The 19846-nt window shown below is 39.0% G+C and overlaps 1 protein-coding gene across 5 annotated transcripts in view; it reads right to left on the reverse strand.

Moving 5' to 3' along the window:
- Positions 1–4000: 4000 nt before the first annotated feature.
- Positions 4001–19846, reverse strand: part of RABGAP1L (RAB GTPase activating protein 1 like) — a 572843-nt gene continuing 556997 nt past the window's right edge. For all 5 annotated transcript variants that reach the window (XM_037507999.2, XM_054693458.1, XM_054693459.1 and 2 more), the window contains 3 exons: positions 16474–16545; positions 11146–11343; positions 4001–9640 (listed from right to left, as the gene is read on the reverse strand). In XM_037507999.2, coding sequence (XP_037363896.2) covers positions 9488–9640; positions 11146–11343; positions 16474–16545 — 423 coding nt within the window. In that variant the 3' untranslated portion in view covers positions 4001–9487. The remainder of the gene's footprint in view (positions 9641–11145; positions 11344–16473; positions 16546–19846) is intronic.

Raw genomic sequence — 19846 nt, forward strand, 5'->3', positions numbered from 1 at the left:
CTGCTCCCCGTCCCCTCTAGGTCACCCACTCTCGGAGCAGCCATTTTCCCTAGGGCTAGTGAGAGCCCCTGCTAGACACGGGCAAAAAATTTCAAAAAGGGGAGTGGCTAGGCCAGGAAGGAAGAAGAAAAGTGTGGAGGACTCTTCGAGGGAACAGTTTGCTTTTCAGTGGTTCCGGCGCGCTGGGGACGTCACGGTTTCGCAGGGCTTAGTGGCGTCATCCAGAACCGCAACAGGAAATGGGGCTGCGTTGGCGATAGGACTGGCCTCTGTCACACCGCCCGGAACTAAGGCTGCAAATACGGGGCGCCTCGTTCTGACAAGGCAGTTGCGGTCGCGCCTTTCTCTTAGTGTGCTGTTGAATTACTTCCCTCGTGCCTTCGCCCCCTCACCGACCGTTCCGCAGCTTTCCAGTTCTCCCCAGTTTTGCCTTGGGTTTAAGTGGTCTAGTCACCTTCGGAGGAAATGTGGTCGGAGTTTGCCTGCGGCTGGCTTCGGCTCTTCCCTCCAGCTCTTCCCTCCAGCATCCCGAAGCGCTGAGCCCCGCTTTTCAGGTTGCTTTAGTAGCAACCTCAAAACGCCTACAGAGGCGGTTGTGCACATAAATAGTATGTCAACCTGCATAAGTCAAGTAGCCTGCGCTGGGCTTTCTATATGAACCAAGGTAGTGATTAGAATCAGCAAGTCGGAATAGGCGAAGGCGCCGAGACAAATGAGGCTGAGCATTCCTTGTAGAACAGGCGAATCGGAAGTACAAAACTAGACAAGTTACACAACATGCATAAATCCCAAACATGACGCTAAGAGAAGGAAGCTGGACATCAAAGAGGATAGGTTGTTTGGTTCTATTTAAATTAAGTCTAAAACCAAAATTATTAGCTCAAAGTGTTAAAAAAAAAAAAGGAAAAGGTTACCTAGGGTGTGGAAGACAATGACAGAAAGGAGCCACGAGGTGGCTTGTGAGGTTCAGATAATGTTCTGTTGGTTAATTTGAATGCTGGTGACTGGTGTGTTCATTTTATGGAAATTTAATTGAGCTGTAAACATTTGTGTCGTTTCTTTGTCATGTTATATGTAGTGAGGAGGAATCTCTGTTAAGGCGGGAGGTGTGAGGGTGAAAGAATTCATCAGAAACTGAGTGGAGACTAGAAAAGGCAGATTTATTTAAATACATTGCTAAGAGAAGCGGCAGGTGAGGTCTGCGCTGGAAGTGTTAGGGGGAAAAGGATGTCGGGGCTGCTCTATAACAGAAGGAGCATTTGAGTCACTCTTTTAAACTGTGTTTTTGAAGCCTTTCTAGGCAGTTTGCACCAGTTAGCTGCTGGGATGTCGGGTCTCAGGCGATGCCTTTTGACACAACCGTGTGCTAGTCCTGTTTCTGCATTCCTGGAGCCAGGCTGGTTTTTCTGGTCATGGTGGCTGGTTTTATGATCTTGTCCCTAAGGCAGCCTTATCAATTCCCTTATCTACTCTAGCCTCCCATAGCTGCCTGCTGGGCAGGAGTAGGGAGTTAGTTTTTAACATTATCTTATACCCCGACATTATACTTAAAAGTCATACTTAAGCAAGTCCAGGAAGGAACTTTGCTGATGCGGGAGAAATACTACAATTGCAACGGGGTGGTCTCCAGGAAAGGGAGAGGTTCCAGGTTCCCTGCCCCACCCAAGGGAAGGTGGAGCTGAGCAGGGAGAGAAGAAGCTTCAGAGGAGACTGAAGAAGGAAGGAAGCAGGATGGAGAGCCAGAAGGACACCTGGAGGAGGCACATGATGCCGAGAGACAGTGAAGAAACTGTGCTTGCCTTTTGGTCGTGGACTGGGTGAAACAGATGTGGGTGAGAGACCCGTGGGGAGGTGACAATGGCAGTTTTTGTCTCCGTATTGATTTTGCTCTTTTCCTTCCAGACTTGTCTGGTTGGTTCTGAGCCTTTCCTGTGGGTCCCCACTGGAAGATGCTTTAGACTTGTGGCAGGCCTTGGGGCCTTGCTCTGGGCCAATTCTGCTTGGGTGGACTTTTACCCACAAGCGGAGGGGTAACTTTGGGTGCTTAGTTTAGAAACTATATTCTTTGCCTTTCCTGTACTGTTTACTAATTATATTAAAGTTCCTTTTCATTAAAGTCTCTTTGTGTTGATGTGGCGGATGGCAAACCTATTTAGAGCAGGCAGGTTTGCAGGTTTGCAGGGTTTGCAGGTTTGCCCCTCTCCCTGCCCTGTAACACAATGATTAATGCAATAGTCAAAATATATGGCAGGAATCCTGAGATGTGTACATTTTATTGTATGTAAATTATACCTTAGATATTTTTTAAGTGCCCCACCAATAACCTGAAGTCATTTAGTAGTAAACAAGGAAGAAATACCTCATTGCTCTGGGTGAAAGCTCAGCAATACAGAAATTTTCAAATTTGTTTAGTGATGTACACGGGGGCAACTCTTTCCCTTTAGCTATCCTGAAATCACAAGGGTTTAAATACCATCTGTTAGCTAGGGACTCCCGGTCTGCAGTTTCAGCTGCACCACTCCTCTGAGCTCCAGCCTTTGCTTGGAAGTCTAATAAACACATCAAATTTGGCTTCTCAAAAATTAACTCCAAATTTATCATCTTACCCCAAATCAGTCCCTTTACTTATTTCCCAGTTCTGTGAATGGACACCTCAGTCTTGTAATTGCTCAGGCCAAGGAGTCAAACTTGAACCTTCATCTCAGATCCTATCTCATCCTGTAAGTCTTGTTTCAAAATATGTCGAGAATCAAAGCACTTCTCACAACTCCCACTCCTTTTACCAAGACCAAGCTGTTGTCTGGATTTTTAGCCTCCTAACTTCATCACAATAAATTGTGAATTTCCTAAAATTTAGATGTCCTAGTATAATGTTAAGAATTTCTCTAATTTTAATTCCTAATTCTCATAACAGCAAGTGTAACAAAAATATAACAGGAGGGAAATTATTATCATGGTATTGAATGTAACGTTGAAGTAAGAAATAATCTTTAAACCATTTCCAGAAATTTATGTATATGTGTATAAACGTAGGTGTAGCTACCTAATGTACACATGTATGCACATGTACTTTGTAAAAATTAGTCAAATTTTAATTTAGGAAAGCGAGATAGTCTTGTTTAAAAATACTGTGTTTAAAACCATTAATTCATGTCTAAAATTAACAAGCATGTGGATGTTAATATTGAGCTGTTTGCTATTTAAATTGGAAGGGTCTATAGCATTTGGCATTATTACAATTAAAAAATATTGGGGTAATGGAAAAATTAAGTCATTGTAATTTTGTTTTGGCACACATTTACTTGTTATATTGAGGAATATTGTCTTACCACTTCTAGAGGTATCTTGAATTTTATACATAAGTATATAATGTTAAGGAAAAAAATTATTTTTACATTAAGATTTGTTAAAATTTAAATTACAGCAGAAACACAATTAATTTGTTCTATTTGGCCTACACTTCATTGTAACACAGTTGCTATAACTAGCCCAGACGTCAGTATCGCAGTCTATATGAGTAACTGAGTACATGAGATGCCAAAGTTAAAAAAAAAAAAAATTGCAACTTTACATTCTGAGATAAAATAAAAACCCCACAGCTTTCAAGACATGCCCATCAGAGTCACTGTGTCTAGTTCCAGTCTCCAGATAAATGAAAACTAAGCCTTTCCTAAAAAATTAGAACCCTTAAAATCAAACAAAACTTCTCTTTTACAATGCTGATGTTCATGTGATAATATGAAAACTCCTCTTTTTGCACATGAACAAACTAATTATAGACTTGTAGATACTTGGAAATTGTGTAGGTTTTCTTTTTCCCATTAGATTTAGAATTTCTATTTAATGACCCCTTTCTTCTAAAGCCTGAACTTCTATAAACTTTCCTTACAAGCAAACTTTTAAAAGATCTTGCTCTGGGTCTTTGACAGTAACCACATGTTTTGTTAAAGTATATTTCAAAAAGATGAAATCAAGACTCATGCAAATATAAAATGGACATGTGACAAATATTTTATTCAACTTATTTGTTAATGAGGGAAACAATAAAGTGTTTTAAAATTGTTTCAAAGCACTTGGCACTGCTGCTGTACAGGCTGTCATTTTACAAGGTACAGCCTGGAGCAAACTCCTGTACACTTTCTCTTAATAAGTTGACTGGGGTCTAGTACCTCATAAAGTGTCACAATGTCAACTTCCAAAAGGCAATCAGCTAGGAAAACCGCAAACAGGATTTATTCCGAAACAAAACAACGCAAGAACCAGGCGATAACCGTGAACTTCTGGTTTCTTTCTTGGTCCCTTTAGGCAGATCCCCCTTTCACCTCTGCAGGAAAAGTAAACAGTGAGAGAGTGCAAGGTATTATGGGTTCTGTAGTTATTTGATTTGCATGAGCCTGGGACTCTTAGTTCCTCATTTACACAGGGTTCTGAATATTTCGTTGAAACACACATACTAGGTTCAATTAGGAAAAAAAAGGACATATATGAACTTCAGAACAAATGTTTATTACTGCTCAATGGGGCCAAAGGGGCAACACAAAGCATTGGAAACATCACTGGCTCACAAAAACAGTCACCTTGTTACCTTCTTGGTTGCATTTATTTATTTCACAAGGTTTCATTCACACATGAAAACAAGATACTAATTCAATTCAAGTTCATAACGATTATAAAAGTAAACATTTGCTGGGACAATGTACAATAAATTGCACTTTTCTTAACAAGCATTACATTTACATTTATAGAGTGTACTATACATAATACATGGAATTATGGAAACATCTAATTGGTCAGTGTTTATAGAGGGAGACTGCTCACTGATGTTTCTTTTGTAGTTAATTAGTGCTGTTGGGGCTAATCAACTCCTTTATTGTAGAACCTGTTTTCATTAGAAAACTCTTGGGCAAAATCATTACAATTCATAAAAATAGATGGTACAGAATTTCTACTACCTCCTGGGCAAAAGTAAGGTAGGAGCTGCAAGAAAGGAAATGTAACTGACTGAGAAACTTCTTCCCTCACTTGAAATAAGGATCCACACATTATGCAAAATACCAAAAATAGAGAAACTGATACAAAAGGCTATTGGGACATCTTGGATTCTGGGACCATCTCCAGCTTTATTCTTGTGCTTTCATGACACCAGAGTCTTGATGTATTTATATCCTTACAATTCAGTTTCCTATATTTTATTCCATATATAATATATAGTTATCAAAATTTACATTTTAATGGAAAAGATTTTACATATTAACTTATTGCCCATGAAAAAGGAAAGCAACTTATAATGTACATTATCTACTCAATGATTCTTTGTTCTGAGATTAAACTTTTTCAGAATAGCACTAATGATAAACCAGGGATGGAGGTGAGGAGAATGGGACATGGTAGAGGTGTTTTTATAGCAGGTATAAAATTAATTTGGAGATAAGCTTGAGATGTAGTTTTTTAGATGGAAGCACAGAGGAAGGAATGCCACCAAACTAGTCACCAAACTAGTCACAAACATCCACTTTTCTCAGTAAAACTCAAGAGCATCTCCTATTGAGGTGCAGCCCACTGAAGTACTCATTTTGGTGGTTTTGAATGATGAGCAAATTCTTAAAGGGTTCTGCCTATATTACATAGAAGCCACTATAGGAAAGGAAGGATGTTTTAGTGTGGTTCCAGCAATACTTCAATGTGGCCATCAGCATGGCGACCAGGAAAGTTATATATGTTAAAAGGAAACGGAGGTCATCAAGCTGTTGTCTGGCTTTCTAGCTTAATCACCATGAGTATTTAGTTGCATGGTACCTGCTTTATAGAAGAGGCAGGGACACCCTATATGATTCTACCAACCACACACACACATACACACACGCACGCACACACACACACACACACACCCACACCACACCCCTAACAGTGTTCACACCACAACAAAGTTTGTCTAGTCTTTTACTTGTATTTGAGGCAAGATAATCAGAGCTATTTTAGAAGTGCCTTTTTTTAAAAGGTTTAAGTTTTACACTAGAATGTTCTTGCTCTAAGATAAAACAAACATAAAACAGATAAAACAAACAAGTTATTTAAATTTGTTAAAAGTTCCTTTTTCCATAAAAGAGGTCCTGAAATCAGCCACCTTAGCACTTTAGTAGACGGAGGACTTCAACTAAAGAAAAAGAAAACTCAGTCCCTCACATTAGTTACATATGTGATTCTCACCCTCAGAGAATAATCAACTCCTTTAAGGGTCTCTTATCTCTTATGCCACAAACCGTGTATATTCTCCTAGTTTTATCACTTTAGCGAAGAAATTATTTTGAGAAAATGGAGTATGAATTCGAGAAAAATAAATAACACATAGTATGAATGAAATTTTGAAAAAATAAAACAAGATAAATACTATTAAATAGCCCAACAACAGTACAAAGACTACTTTTCCACTTTTCTTGGGAAATTTAAGAAAGTCAGTGAAGAAGAAATCACTAACTGAACAGCCAGGAGAGGGGAAGAGAGAGATAGGCCATAGGTTTGTATGACATTCTTATTCACGTTTCTGATAGGCACTCATATAAAGAACATCAGGTAACTTAGAATTTATTTGCACTAAATTTTACATAACTAAATATAACCAAATTGTGCCATGCCTCAGGATGTGGGAAGCTAGCAAACATATGCACTGCAAAATTCAGCTTGGTTTCTTTCAGCTTTAAATAATGTGTTAAACAAGATTCTCAATATATAAAAGATAATGAACTGAATTATCAAGTTAAATTTCATTATTATGCAGAAGTCAGTGAAAAATCATCACATTTCAGAATGGGGCAAATGGTGGGTTTCTTGAGGAATATTTTATACAATGTATCCTAAGAAAAGATGAAAAACACTCTAAAATATTTGAAAATTTCCTGGATATTTGGGCTGGTTGATCTCTTTCTAATGAAATTCAAGACAAGAATAGAAATTCTCAAATACACTTTAGAGTAAGTAACATTAAAGCTAATAGTTGCATTTTAATGCTGGGATATGTGAGTTTCAAACAAACATGGGGAAGGACATGGCTTGGGACAGTGTTATTATCTGAACAATCAAATTATATACAAATTTCGAATTTTCTGTATTTCCTATGGCTACTGACCCAAAGGCCTTGCCATGAGGGACAGTTTAGACATATGGTACCAGTTCACATACCTACGTGTGACGTGGAACTGGAGAAGACAAAAAGTCTGAAGACTGCCATTATAATCTTTTCAAAGAAAAAGCAAAAGATAGAGTTAGCAAATATTTGGAATATATGTGATTTTATTTAAAGAAAAACTGTTTAAATTTTGTTTAAAGAAGAAGGGACTAAGAAATCGAGCCAAGTCCACAGGCATGTACACCGAGCTAGCACCATTCTATTTCTCCCTCAGCTACCATTTAAGGAAAATTCTACAATTTAGGCATTCGGTGAAATGCACTGATTTCTGGAAATTAAAGAGTAGAGCTATACAGTGAAACTATGAGATTCACAAACACAAAAGAACAATTTTAATTTAGTTGGCCCGTTGATAAGGCAACTTGTACAAGGCTTCTCGGAATCAAAGCAGAAAGTACCAGTAAAGCTAACGCTACAACTGAATGACTTACAGAAACAAATACAAGATGCAATTTTCTAGCTATTATATTTTACAAAAAGAAAAAAAAAAAGGTATCTTTTCTAACCACCAAGAAGGGAATGTTAAAGTCAACACAGATACTCGGAATGCTAGGCTATTTTCCTTTTAGGTAAAAGGAAATGAGTATTATCATGAAAGAGAATATTAAGATAATAAAACCTGTAAGTATTATTTGATGAGTGCAACAAAGGATAACAAACAATCATGTCCATTTTATGGGTCATAGATAAACACTCTTCCACGAAGAGGACTTCACTTTTGGAGTTTAATGATAATTGTAGAGGAAGGATCCACCATGACCTACTTGCAGTGCACGCTCCTAGGTTACAGATGGCTCTTACTTGACTTTTACTTCCAAGAGTGTGTTACTTTTAATACAACATATGGCACAGATGAGAATCACTCTGGCACTACAAGAGTTTAAAATCCTTTGCAAAGAATATGGTCAATAATGAAATCAAGGGTGAGTATCCATAATGTTACTGTACATAGCTGACAGTAGTTTGATTGGCATAAAAAGAACCAAAGGCTGCCAAAATAGCTCAGAAAATGGAAAAGTTAGTTTTGCCCTTACCAAAGGACTTCCTGACACAGACCATTTATATAGACATGTTAAATATAATTGAATAAAATATTTCCATCAACTTTTAAACAATAGCTTTACCTTTCCATAAGATGAATATTTCTATAAAGGTTTTTAAAAATATTTGATCAAAAATGTTACAAATGCATTTGCATCTTTTCATCTAAGGGGATGCAGGGAACATTTTTAAGAAGCTACAGAAATCAAGACAAGTTGCCTAACATTAAACTAAGATGATGTGAAGCTGACCTCTAATTCCCATTTCTTAAGTTGAACAAAGCTACAGTATGTTAGTGTTTCCTTAGCAAGGATATCTGAACATTAAATAAAACGCTCAGTCCCTGGTCTGTATTCCATTCTAAGCACAACTGAGGGACCTGGGCCCATTCTCGGCTCCCCTGGTAAAGGTTCCATAAGGCTGCCACTCACAAGATCCTCTTCTGACTTTACATGTGCAGGAAACCACTTAGGCATATTTAGGAGCTTGGAATTCCATGTGGAATTCTTAACAGTCCCTTTTGGAATGCCGGGGCCAAAACGATGGTTTTTATTCTGTTCACCAAGGTCCCTGTTCCTTTGTCTAGTATGTGTTTTCGATACCCCATCCTCTTCCATGGCTCTTGGCACTTCATTTCCAGATGCCCCCAAGAGAAAATGAAAATAAACTAATTTTCTCTGCAAACTGGTCAACCCCTAAGTCTGTTCTTTCCTTTGAACAGGATATTTATTATCCAGAGACTCCCTTTCAGGAGGAAACCTGACAGTGATTGTGACCAGCTGCCACAGTGTGCTTTATTTGAATGATTTCTGCAAAGTTAAGCAGTTTAGATACCAGTTTTGTTTTTTTTTTATCTTGTGTGTCTGCTGTGACAAATAGCTTCCAGTTGTTTCAACCTTGGAATAAAAGACATCTCCATTCTTAAGATAAAAATAATTATGCACAATTCTAAATAAAAAGCATTAGGTTCTGAATTACTTATTTCCAACTGAACGTCAGGCATACAAAATAATGTGCAATACTATGATGGATCTGAACATGGTCTTCCATGGGCAAGCCAAAAATAGGTATCAACATAAATCAGGTCAGCTGAGATACCATCCCTTTGAGAAGTATCCTATGAGAAAGAGTGAGAGCTACTGAAAGATTCTGGCTTGCTTTGTGGCCTCTTTTACTTTTTTTCTTCAAAGGAATACCAGGGAGAATCCCCCCAGGTTTCTGTCGCTTTAATCGTTGTGCTCTGGTGCTCAAGAGAGGCTGGAACTATGTGCTCTCCTTGGGTGGCTGGGTGGCCTGTGGCGGCTGCAGTGGCTGAGTGCCCGTGGCCGTTTTGATAGAGTTCAGGGTTTTGCTAAACCAAGAGTTTTTTGCAGCTTGGATTTCATTCATAAGGGCTCCTCGCTGATGTTCAAGTTCCTAATTAAAGAAAATCATCTGAGTTATATAAATGTTTTCTCTCTGCCAAAAAAGTTAGAATACAGTTTTCTGGAATCCCCAGGTTTATGTAGCTATAGTTTTTCTCTCACAAAACCGGGAAGAATTTTAATTGGCTATTAAAGCAAGAAAAAAGTGGAGATAAGTGAGTTACCTACCTTTAAAAACTAGACCATATGCTTTCTCTGAATAGTATAATTAAACTTCATTTTACCTCCCTACCTCCCTCCCCCATCCCTGCCCCATGCAATCTAGTTCCAAATTTAGTTTAGGTTACAACCTGAGATAACATATCTAAAATCACAAATAAGGGGCCTCTCTGGTGGTCCAAGGGATTAAGCACAGCACTGTGAAGCTATCCACAGCCTCTGCAGCAGGAGTTCGATCTCCAGCCAGGGAGCTACCCACATGGTGTGGCATACCTCTCCTGTCTCACCCGCTGCTCCCCTCAGCAGTTTATTTCAGAAAATCTGTCTCCTCTGCTCCCCATTTTGTCTCTGGTGAACCCTCTCATCCACCACACCTCTGGCCTGTACCCCAGTTTCTGTATGCATAAATAAATACATCTTTAAAAATAAAATAAAATCACAAATAAACACAAACATAAGAAAAGACTGGCCTTTAAGACTAGCATAAGCTAGGTTTTGGTTTCAAAGACATGGGCTTTGCCTGAGATGGCATAAGGTCCAGAGCAGTAGAGAAAAGGACAACCGGTGGGTGACTGGTGGTGCCGGGGAGGATATGGCAGTGGTTTGTAAGGACCCCTGGTAAAAGGGAGATGGGGACTAGTCTCTCAGTAGCGAGGATTATTTTCCTCCAATATGGAAAGAAATTATGGGGGAAGGGCTATGCAAGGTCAGGAGAAGATGAAAACAAACTCCAAAGAAAGAATGGGCATCTGCCAAAGCTAACTGCCAAGGGGAATCACTCAGGGGATCCAGCCTTTCACTGCCAAAGTACCTGAGTTCAGTGAGGAAAAAAAAAACATCAGGATCAGGTAAGTTCTCATAAGAGAGAAGCTTAATTATTAAATTTCACTGAAAACGATGTTTATATCAGTGTTTAAGAATAATGATATAAGATGTGAATGTGCATGGCAGGACAGAAAATATATTCATCCTACACAGTAACATCTTTTTTATTTATTTATTTTTGTGTGTGTAGGAGAACTGGGGTATAGGCCAGAAGTGTTGGGGGTTAAAAGGATTCACTGGAGACAGAGTGGTGGGCAGAACAGGCAGATTTACTGAAATATACTAAGGGCAGCAGCGGGTGAGGCAGGAGAGGTCTGCTGTGCGGTGTGGGTTAGCTCCCTGGCCAGGGAATGATAGCGCTGAGATTCATTCAACTCCTAGGCCACAAGGAGGTCCCACAGTAACGTCTTAGGCTTCTGAGCTAGATAGCTGTATTCGAAGTACTAGAATAGCCTGGACCACCACCTGCTTTTTTTCCCTTAGTGATTTTTTTTTTTTTATCAAATCACCTACCTGGATTTTACACTTGGCCTCCACCAGCTGCAGTTTGGTTTGTGCCAATTCCAGCTCCATCTCCCTCAGCTGCTTCTTTAGTGAGTCCTTCTCATCATCTGATTCAATTCCCTGGTCCTCTCTGCTTATGGCTGCTGGTTTCACAGTGCCTTCTTTGCTGAAGATGTCACTGCAGTGTTTACACGCCATCATTTTACCCTGAAAAATAGCCAAAAGAGAGAACCAACATCAAATGGTGTTTCAGAGCACCAGGCACTTCCTGAAGCAATGTGATATGTGCTTAGGTGTGGCTTACTCTCAGCTGAGGCAGGGCCATTTCTGAAGGTTATTATTTTTCTTATGCTGCAACCAAAATGGTTACAGTCAGCACAAAGCCCAAGACAGGTCCTCCTTTCTCTTAAAGTATCTCTAGAGAGACCATGGGGATAGAAAGTACTCTAGTATGGCTTTGAAGTCTAGTCAAGAACTTTTGTGCCACCATGGTTTCTACGAGATGCCAACCTTCACATTATATGCTCCACATCCAGGAGCTTCTGTGGGACTGGGCATTGGCCTTGCCCTCATTTCAGAAATGAAGACACTTGGGATTTATGAAACTTACCTAAGGTAGACTGAGGAAGGTCATTGTGACAACCTATATCTACCCTTGCAACAAGTAAAGATAAGTCCTTTCTGGTTCAGGTTTAAGCAAAGATGATCATTATTGTTCAAAGTAATAAGGTAATGCTGTCTTATGCCTGGCTTGTGTTTTAAGCATCCAGCACTGAACAACAGCAACTCTTTTCAAGACAACAGTGTTACTGTCTTCTTACAATTAACTCTAAAGATAGTTGAGAGGTAGAAGATACTATAGGATATTTTTATTTTGATATTCTGTTATAAGCAGCTCAGTGTATCCATAGCTGCCCTTCTGTGTCATAGAGCTCATCTCCATCATTTAGGCCTTAAGAGTTTGGTGTCATTTTTTCACTACTTTCTCCTTCATCTTACATTCAGATGGTCATTAAAGTCTTCCTATGACACAGCCAAGCTCTCTCTATGCTAAGTCTGAATCCCTAAGTCACCTTCTCAGTTCCCATTCGTTTCATTTTTTAATTTTTTTAAACCGTATGGAGGTTTTTTTAAAAATTTTATTTATTTTTGCATAGAAGAACTGGGGGTGTAGGCCAGAGGTGTGGTGAAGGGGTGGGAGGATTCACCAGAGACAGAGTGGGGAAGCAGAACAGGTAGATCTAATGAAATACACTGTTAAGGGGAGCAGCAGCGAGACATGAGGGGTCTGCTGCACCATATATGGGTTAGCTCCCTGGCCAGGGATCAAACTCAGACTGTAGTGGTGATAGGATAGAGCTAAGAGTTAACCCCTAGGCTAGCAGGGAGGCCCTGGTTTCATATTTATCTCATCCCTAATTCACTCTTCAGATTCCTGCCTGATTAATATTTGCAATTAAATGATATCCTGAAACTCTCTTAAGAGGCTGTAAGAAGAGTTGGGATATTATTGGCACAATATTATATAGTTGGTGACTACATAGTTGGTGACTAATTAAAATGTTAAGAAGTGGCTTTCGGGGCCTTCCCGGTGGCTCAGCGAGTTGAGCGCAGCACTGTGAAGCTGTCTGCAGCCTCTGCAGTGCGGGTTTGATTCCCGGTCAGCCAGGGAGATACCCACGTGGCACAGCAGACCTCTCCTGCCTCGTCTGCTTCTCCCCTCAGCAGTGTCTTCGGTCCGTCTGCCTGTTCTGCTCCCCACTCTGTCTCTGGTGAATCCTCTCACCCTCCCATGCCTCTGGCCTGTACCCCAGTTCTTGTATAAAAATAAAATATAAATAAAATAATTTTTTTAAAAAGTAGCTTTCACAAATGAACTAACACAACAACTTAGATGCTGTGAAAAGTAAGGCTGTTATCAGAGGGAAAGGGGAAGAGGGATGGAAGAAATGGGTAGGCAAGGTCATTTCAACAGAGTGAGTGGTGCTAGAACTTAGCTAGTGGCTGTGGTGAGGTATAGACACACCTCAAGGTATGAAGTGGTACTCCCGAAACTTAAGAGGATTACAAATTTTATTTTTTAAAAATGTCCACAAGGCATTTATTTGCCTTATGAGTTGAACTTTACAAAAATAAAATGAAAAATAAAGTGGTGGGTTTTTATTTGAGTCTTATCTTAAATGACTCAAAGTTTATCATGCTAGGTAAGCAGTGTTATTGGTTGACCCATATGAAGGAATAGATTAATTTCACAAGAGAGAGGGGGATATTTCAGCAGAGACTCTGTGCCTTCAGAGAACTGCAGGGCTTCTGAGATGGCTCAAGGACCGAAAAGTGATGTGATAGTGAAAGGATGAAGTGAGAAGAGTTACCATGGCCATGTTGTAAAGGCCCTTAAATATGTTACAAAATCCTGACTTTATACCATAGAAAACTCATTTGTTCACTTCATCAAACCTTGTGCTGCAGACTGGAGACAGAGCCAGGAGCTAGTGAACCTGCAGTCAGGAAGACATGCCAAAAACTAAGGTATGTTAGAGACTGAAGATTCCCACCTACATCCACATGTCCCTTCCTTAGCAACAGAACCCTGATACTATTCGGGCTGGCAATATGCCCAGTTAAAAAGGAGCCTTTTCCCAAACTTCTTTAAAACTAGATGCTGGCATGAAATTAAGTTCTTGTGTGTAAGTGTGGCATGAAAGTTCTGAGAAGCTACTTGGAACTCACCCATTTGGATGGAGGCCCTTGTATTTACTTCTGGTCTTAAAGTCTACCATGGGATGTAGATAGTGGATAGTGGAGACTCTAGTTGATAGATCTGACTTTTAGGTGGCGTGGAGGATGGAAGCTGACAATGGGGGTCACGAATACCTGATAAGCTTATATCATTATGAAACCAAGGACCTTTCTTGTCCCAGACTTCTTTGACATGAAATAATCAACATCTGTGTGTTTAAGTCGATGCTGTTTGGGGGTTCCTGCGTGTGGCCAATTTAATTTTAAAATGATACACATAAAGTCAAATTTATCTTTGGTTATGCTCATTCTGATTCTAAGTGCAAAGAATTAACTGGAGGGGGTATGTTGGTAGAGTAAGGTTGTTACAGGATGGTGGCAAAATCAGAACCTACTGCATGTAACCAAACAAGAGATGTAGAGGAAGTAGCACTGGAGGAGGAAGCACGGTGTAATTGCTAAGGGTATTCACGTTAGAGTCTGACTCTCTGGATTCAAATCCCAGAACTCCTTCTCATCAGGTGTGTTACCTTAAGTAAAGTCAGTGCCTGTATTTAGTAGTCATCATCAACAAATGAATAATATGAAGACATAATAATATGAAGACATAATAGTTTCTCAAGTTGCTGTGAGGGTTTAGTAGATAATACATGTAAGACCTATGAACAGTGCACACAGCAAGTGTTTAATAGCTGCTATTCTTAATTCCACTTAAAACAAGTTTAAATTCCTCTTCCTAAATATCAGTCTTTCATGAGGTAATCTGCTTACTTATTCAGTATACTCCTCTATTCTTTACATTCTGGTCATATCAGTTTCCCCAATGAGACAGCGAAATGCTCATTCCTGTTCCTGGATCTTCACTAACTCTCTTTTCTCAGAATGTCCTTAATCCTCTTAACTGAATTCTACCTACCTACTTTAGTACCACCTCTTCCATAATGTCATCTTTGATTCTTACAATTTTTTTCTCTATTATTTGTCAGTGTCTTCCAGCTCAGCACTTGGTTATATGCTCTTGAATTATTGTCTAAACGTCTCACATGCAAATGTATGATATACCTTGCTTCTGCAGGAAAATTCTAAGTTCTTTGTCATGGATAATTTAAGTAAAAGACAGAAGTCTAACAGTTATGCATATAGTAGATGCTCAATGAGTCCTTTACTGAGTGGTCAATATAAACCCTCCTTTCATTTTTATTTCCACAAAGATTTAGTTCAGGATAGTTCACACTTTTATGCCAGGACACTTGATCAACTGAGATTTTGTCAGTATACCTACAATGTACAGAGAATGATACAGGATAAGGAAGAAGAGGGACAAAGGTAGACCAGAAAGGGAAGACAGGAACCCAAAATTTTAGCAGGTGTGGGTAAGGAAACCACCAACTCTATAGTCACTATAATTCTATACTTACTAATAATACACTGATGTTTTGTAACATGAAATAAAAATACTTTTGGAATTCAAAGTCATAATAAGGCTCATTTTCAGTTTATATGCCTCATACTTGCAGGTTATAACTCATTAAAATATATATTTATTGAACATCCTTGTGTGCCAAGTACTAAGTCAAGCACTTTAGATACATTATCTTATTGAATACTCAAAATGACATGATGAGGCAGTCAAAGTTACATCTATTTTACAGAATATAAAATGAAGCTTAAGTTAAATAACCTATTTAAGTTGTTGTTATATGCTTAAGTGACTAGAATGCATTTATTTACTAGTATTAAACTTGAGTATATTCAAATACAATTATGTCATGTATCTGTGACACTGGTCACAGAGTTGACTGTGCCAACATTGCTTCTTAAGAAAACCAGTGCATTTGGTTTACTATTATTTTTTATATTAATTTTTTTCTTTTTTACATAATTGTTCATTTTTAAACAATATTTGCTTTCCCCACCCGCTCGGGTGTAGTCCCCATAGAGTTTCCTTCACCAATGCACCCGTGCACCATCACCTCAGTCCCCTGTGCTTCTCCCTCCCTCCTCAGTTACTATTATTTCTACAGTAGAAAAGCTTTTCAAATGGATAATCAACTATGCAGTTTTACCACGAGGGGGCCTCACAAAAATAAATGTGACAGGTTTTCTTTAAAAACCAACCTCTAAAAAATTAGTGGAAGAAATCAGTTACCCAACACATGCTTTCCAGCTAGGTTCTATACTGCCCATGGTGTTTCCTGTTCAAGAGAGCAATGTGGGTGGGAGGGGATCTGACTGGGTCACAAACTGAAGTCACATCAGTTTGAGCAAATCATCTGGGATGCGGACTCATAAAGGGTTTGAAGATTTCTACCATGGAGATAAGATCAGGGACCTCCTGTGACAATGCTAAATCCTACCCCCTGCATCTGACAGCCCAGAACACCCAAGGGAGTATAACCTTTCAGCTGGCAGGGAAGAGAACCACGCCCCAATCAGAAGAGAGATCCTGTTCACAGTTCTCAAATCCTTTCAAGCAAAGTGTATGTGTGATGTGTACAAGTTGTCTTTCCTGTGTTGGGATCTTCCTATCAACAGGTATTCACTCAAGACTGAGATCTGGAAGGACTGATATCACAGGACTTTTTCACTCTTTCTCACCTTTACCACTTCCAGCTCCTCCTTGCTGGCTGCTTGCTGTTTCTCCAGTCTGGTACTTAACTGGGAACAGATCTACGGGGGGAAAAGAGTTCTTTATTAGAAAATAGACCAATGCTTGCAACATGTGCACATAATTGTTTATCAGCTCACATATGACTCAAGCATCTCTGATGCTAGAAGCAATTTGACAAATGAGCAGCGCTGCCAGTTACTTCTGCAACAAATAGCAGAGAGCACGCTAGGGCCTCAGTGCAAAGCACATCTCAATTTAGTTAGCAGAGGAGCACCTGGGGTAGATTTGACTTCTTTCTGTCAGTAGCCTTTGTGACTAGCTTCAGTGACTTCCTGTCCTCACCTTGGAATCGAGCTCTAGAATCTTTACTGAGTAGCTTACACTGTGCAGGGAATATTCTGAACCAGAAACTTCTTCTATCCATAGTGACAGAACCAGCCTCTGTTTTCCATGACTAAAGTTTCCTTAAGAAGTGGCAATGTGTACAAAATAAAGTCAAAATGAGCAGAAAATAATAAAGAGTAAACTCTTTTTTAAAATTAATTTGTTTATACATATTTTTACATTATTCTTTATTTTTGTACAATGTATGCTTTCTTATCTTGGGTATAATTTCTGTGAAATTCCCACCACCAATTCACCTGTGTACCATCACTGTAGTCCCTTGTGCTCTTCCCACCCCTATTTTGATCCTATTCCTCTTTCCCCCGCCCTGCAGAATGTCTCTGATTTAGAGTTGCCTGTTGATTTTGATTTTTACTTTATTATAATTGCTTTTTTCCCCTGATCCCCTATTTGGATCATCTACATTCCTTCTATAAGTGAGACCATATGCTATTTTTCTTTTTCTTTCTGGCTTGTTTCACTAGCCATGATCCCTTCCACTTCCATCCATGTTGCTGTGAATGGCATGAGTCTATCTTTTTTGATTGCTGAGTAATATTCCACTGTGTATATACACCACATGTTCTTGATCCAGTCATCCATTTTGGGGCATCTGGATTGTTTCCATAGCTTACCTATTGTAAATAGTGCTGCAATAAACATAGGGGTGCAGATGTCCTTCTGAATTAATGTTTTTGTGTCCTTTGGGTAGATACCTAGGAGTGGAATTGCTGGATCATATGGAAGCTCCATTTTTAGCAGTTTGAGGAACCTCCACACCACTTTCCATGTAGTTGGAAGACTAAGCCTCTTATTAAGTGGTTTGGCAAAAGCCTCAAATGGAAAGCCTACCAGTCCAGCTCATCTGTTCTCTGGTATTGTGTCCTTGAGCAAATTCACAAATCTTTCCAAATGTCAGCATTCTCTTGACTTAAAAGTACAAAGTATGTTAAGGGTTTTGTATAGTACCTGGACGATATAGTAAGTGCTCATTAAAGAAGTTTCATTATTACTGATTCTGAAATAAGGCAAACAAATACTAAGGACAGGTAGAAATAAGTGCCTTCAAAACGAGAAAATATTATTTTAAAAAATACTGGAAGTTCAAATTCAATGAGCAATATAAGAATCTTTCATTTTTGAAAAATGAAAGTAGATATCAAATTATAAAGCACAATTTGGAACAAAAACATAGAATGTCTAGCTTTATTATCAAAACAGACATTTAAAACATCCTTGCCTACTCAGTTCTATAGACTAGGGTCTGCTTGTTGAGTTTAATGTCCAATTTTTCCAGATCCAAGTCTGGAAGCAATTAACAGGACTGGATTAGCTGATGTTCAAAAGCAATTTTCCTAATTTTGGCAAAACATATACCCTTCTAAATAAACCAAAAAATTCTGAAACAGAGCCGGTAATAGCCAATTCCAAGTATAGTTTGCATTTAGATTGTATTTTATGTCCTAATTATTTTCAAACAGATGGGTCTGTTGCCTTTTACATTACTTGAAGTGGCTGCTAGATAATATTTCAGAATAGTCCCAAGCATTACTATTTTGAATCATAGCCACCTGTGGCCTATGGTGATGAAAAAATGCATTTGTAGCAGTGGCAAATTCCATAGCACAGGGTCTTCAATGTTCCTCTGTTCCTCGTGTGGTTAATATCTAACACACTTCTCCTAGTTGCCTAAATTCAAAATCTCAGGATCAATTTCAATGTCTAGCAAAAACAAACAAACAAACAAACAAACAAACAAAATGACTATCCTCTTCTCTATTTTCATTAATACTTATTTTAGTTCAAGAACTATTTTTTCTCATCTGGACACTTCTGTTAGCCTCTGATTGCTTTGCATCTTGGCATGTGCATATCTCTATGTAGCTCCACCTTTCTCACTGGTACAAGTGCTGACAATACGTCCCTGATCATACATGCTACTTTCCTGCTCAAATATTCCTACTGCTTACAGAATAAAATCTAAACTCCTTATTCTATCCCTGATGACCTTACCCGAACTAGGCCTGACTCATCTTTGCTTATCTTCTGAACTTGAAACTCTTGCCAAACAAAATGATTTCTGTCCACGAATCTTCCTCTGTGCCTTTGCACATGCTGTTTCTCTTCCACCATTTCCATCCTCTCCTTATCTCATATGCCCAAATCCCATGTGGTCTTTGAAACACAGCTCATTTCCCTTTCTCATTTCCCATATAAGTTCCCTTTCCTCTTATTTATAGCATTTGTTACAAGATCAGCTTCTAAAGGAGAGAAATTTCATTAATTCATCACTATCCAACCAAAGAATCAAGTCTCACCTATAGTAGACATTAAAAAAAAACAGTAATTATAAAAATAGTAAGACAACTTTGAAGGCTTATTTCTAAGCAATCTTCCATGAAAGGGAGGGATCCTTATGGGAAGATGTTCATAAATTACACAATGAACAAGTTCCAAAAATGACATGAATAAGAAAATTGTCCAAAATTGACATTCTTATTTATACAGCAACAATGCATACTAGTGTATGACAGTGATTCTTTCAATATGGCAAGATTAAGAGAGGTTTCTTTCTTTCTGCACTTTATAGTTTTCCATAAGGAACATCACTTTCATTTATAAGTAGAAAAATACATTAAAAAAAAAAAGTCAACATCAGTCTTCCACTATGAGGCACAAAACCCCAGGGAAATGCTTGGGTATGTGTACCTTGATTAATTCTGGAAACCTGAAACTTAACCAGTCCATTTGGGGTCTCTAGAAACCACAGGAACTACTGGAGACAGGAGAAGGGCTTTCTGGGACCATCCTGGTGATGGGGCCAGACATCCTCTACGAGAGCAAACTCTCACTTAAAGGATCATTTTCAGGCTCACACCAGATTCCCTGTGAGCGTTGGGTCAGGCCGCAGAGCCCTGTGGGAAAAGGGATCCCACATACTGGGCTGTGACAGCAAAGGACACATTAGCTATTGGC

Source organism: Talpa occidentalis, unplaced genomic scaffold, assembly GCF_014898055.3.
Source record: "Talpa occidentalis isolate TD23 unplaced genomic scaffold, MPIMG_talOcc4v2.1 talOcc4.12, whole genome shotgun sequence".
Taxonomy (NCBI): domain Eukaryota; kingdom Metazoa; phylum Chordata; class Mammalia; order Eulipotyphla; family Talpidae; genus Talpa; species Talpa occidentalis.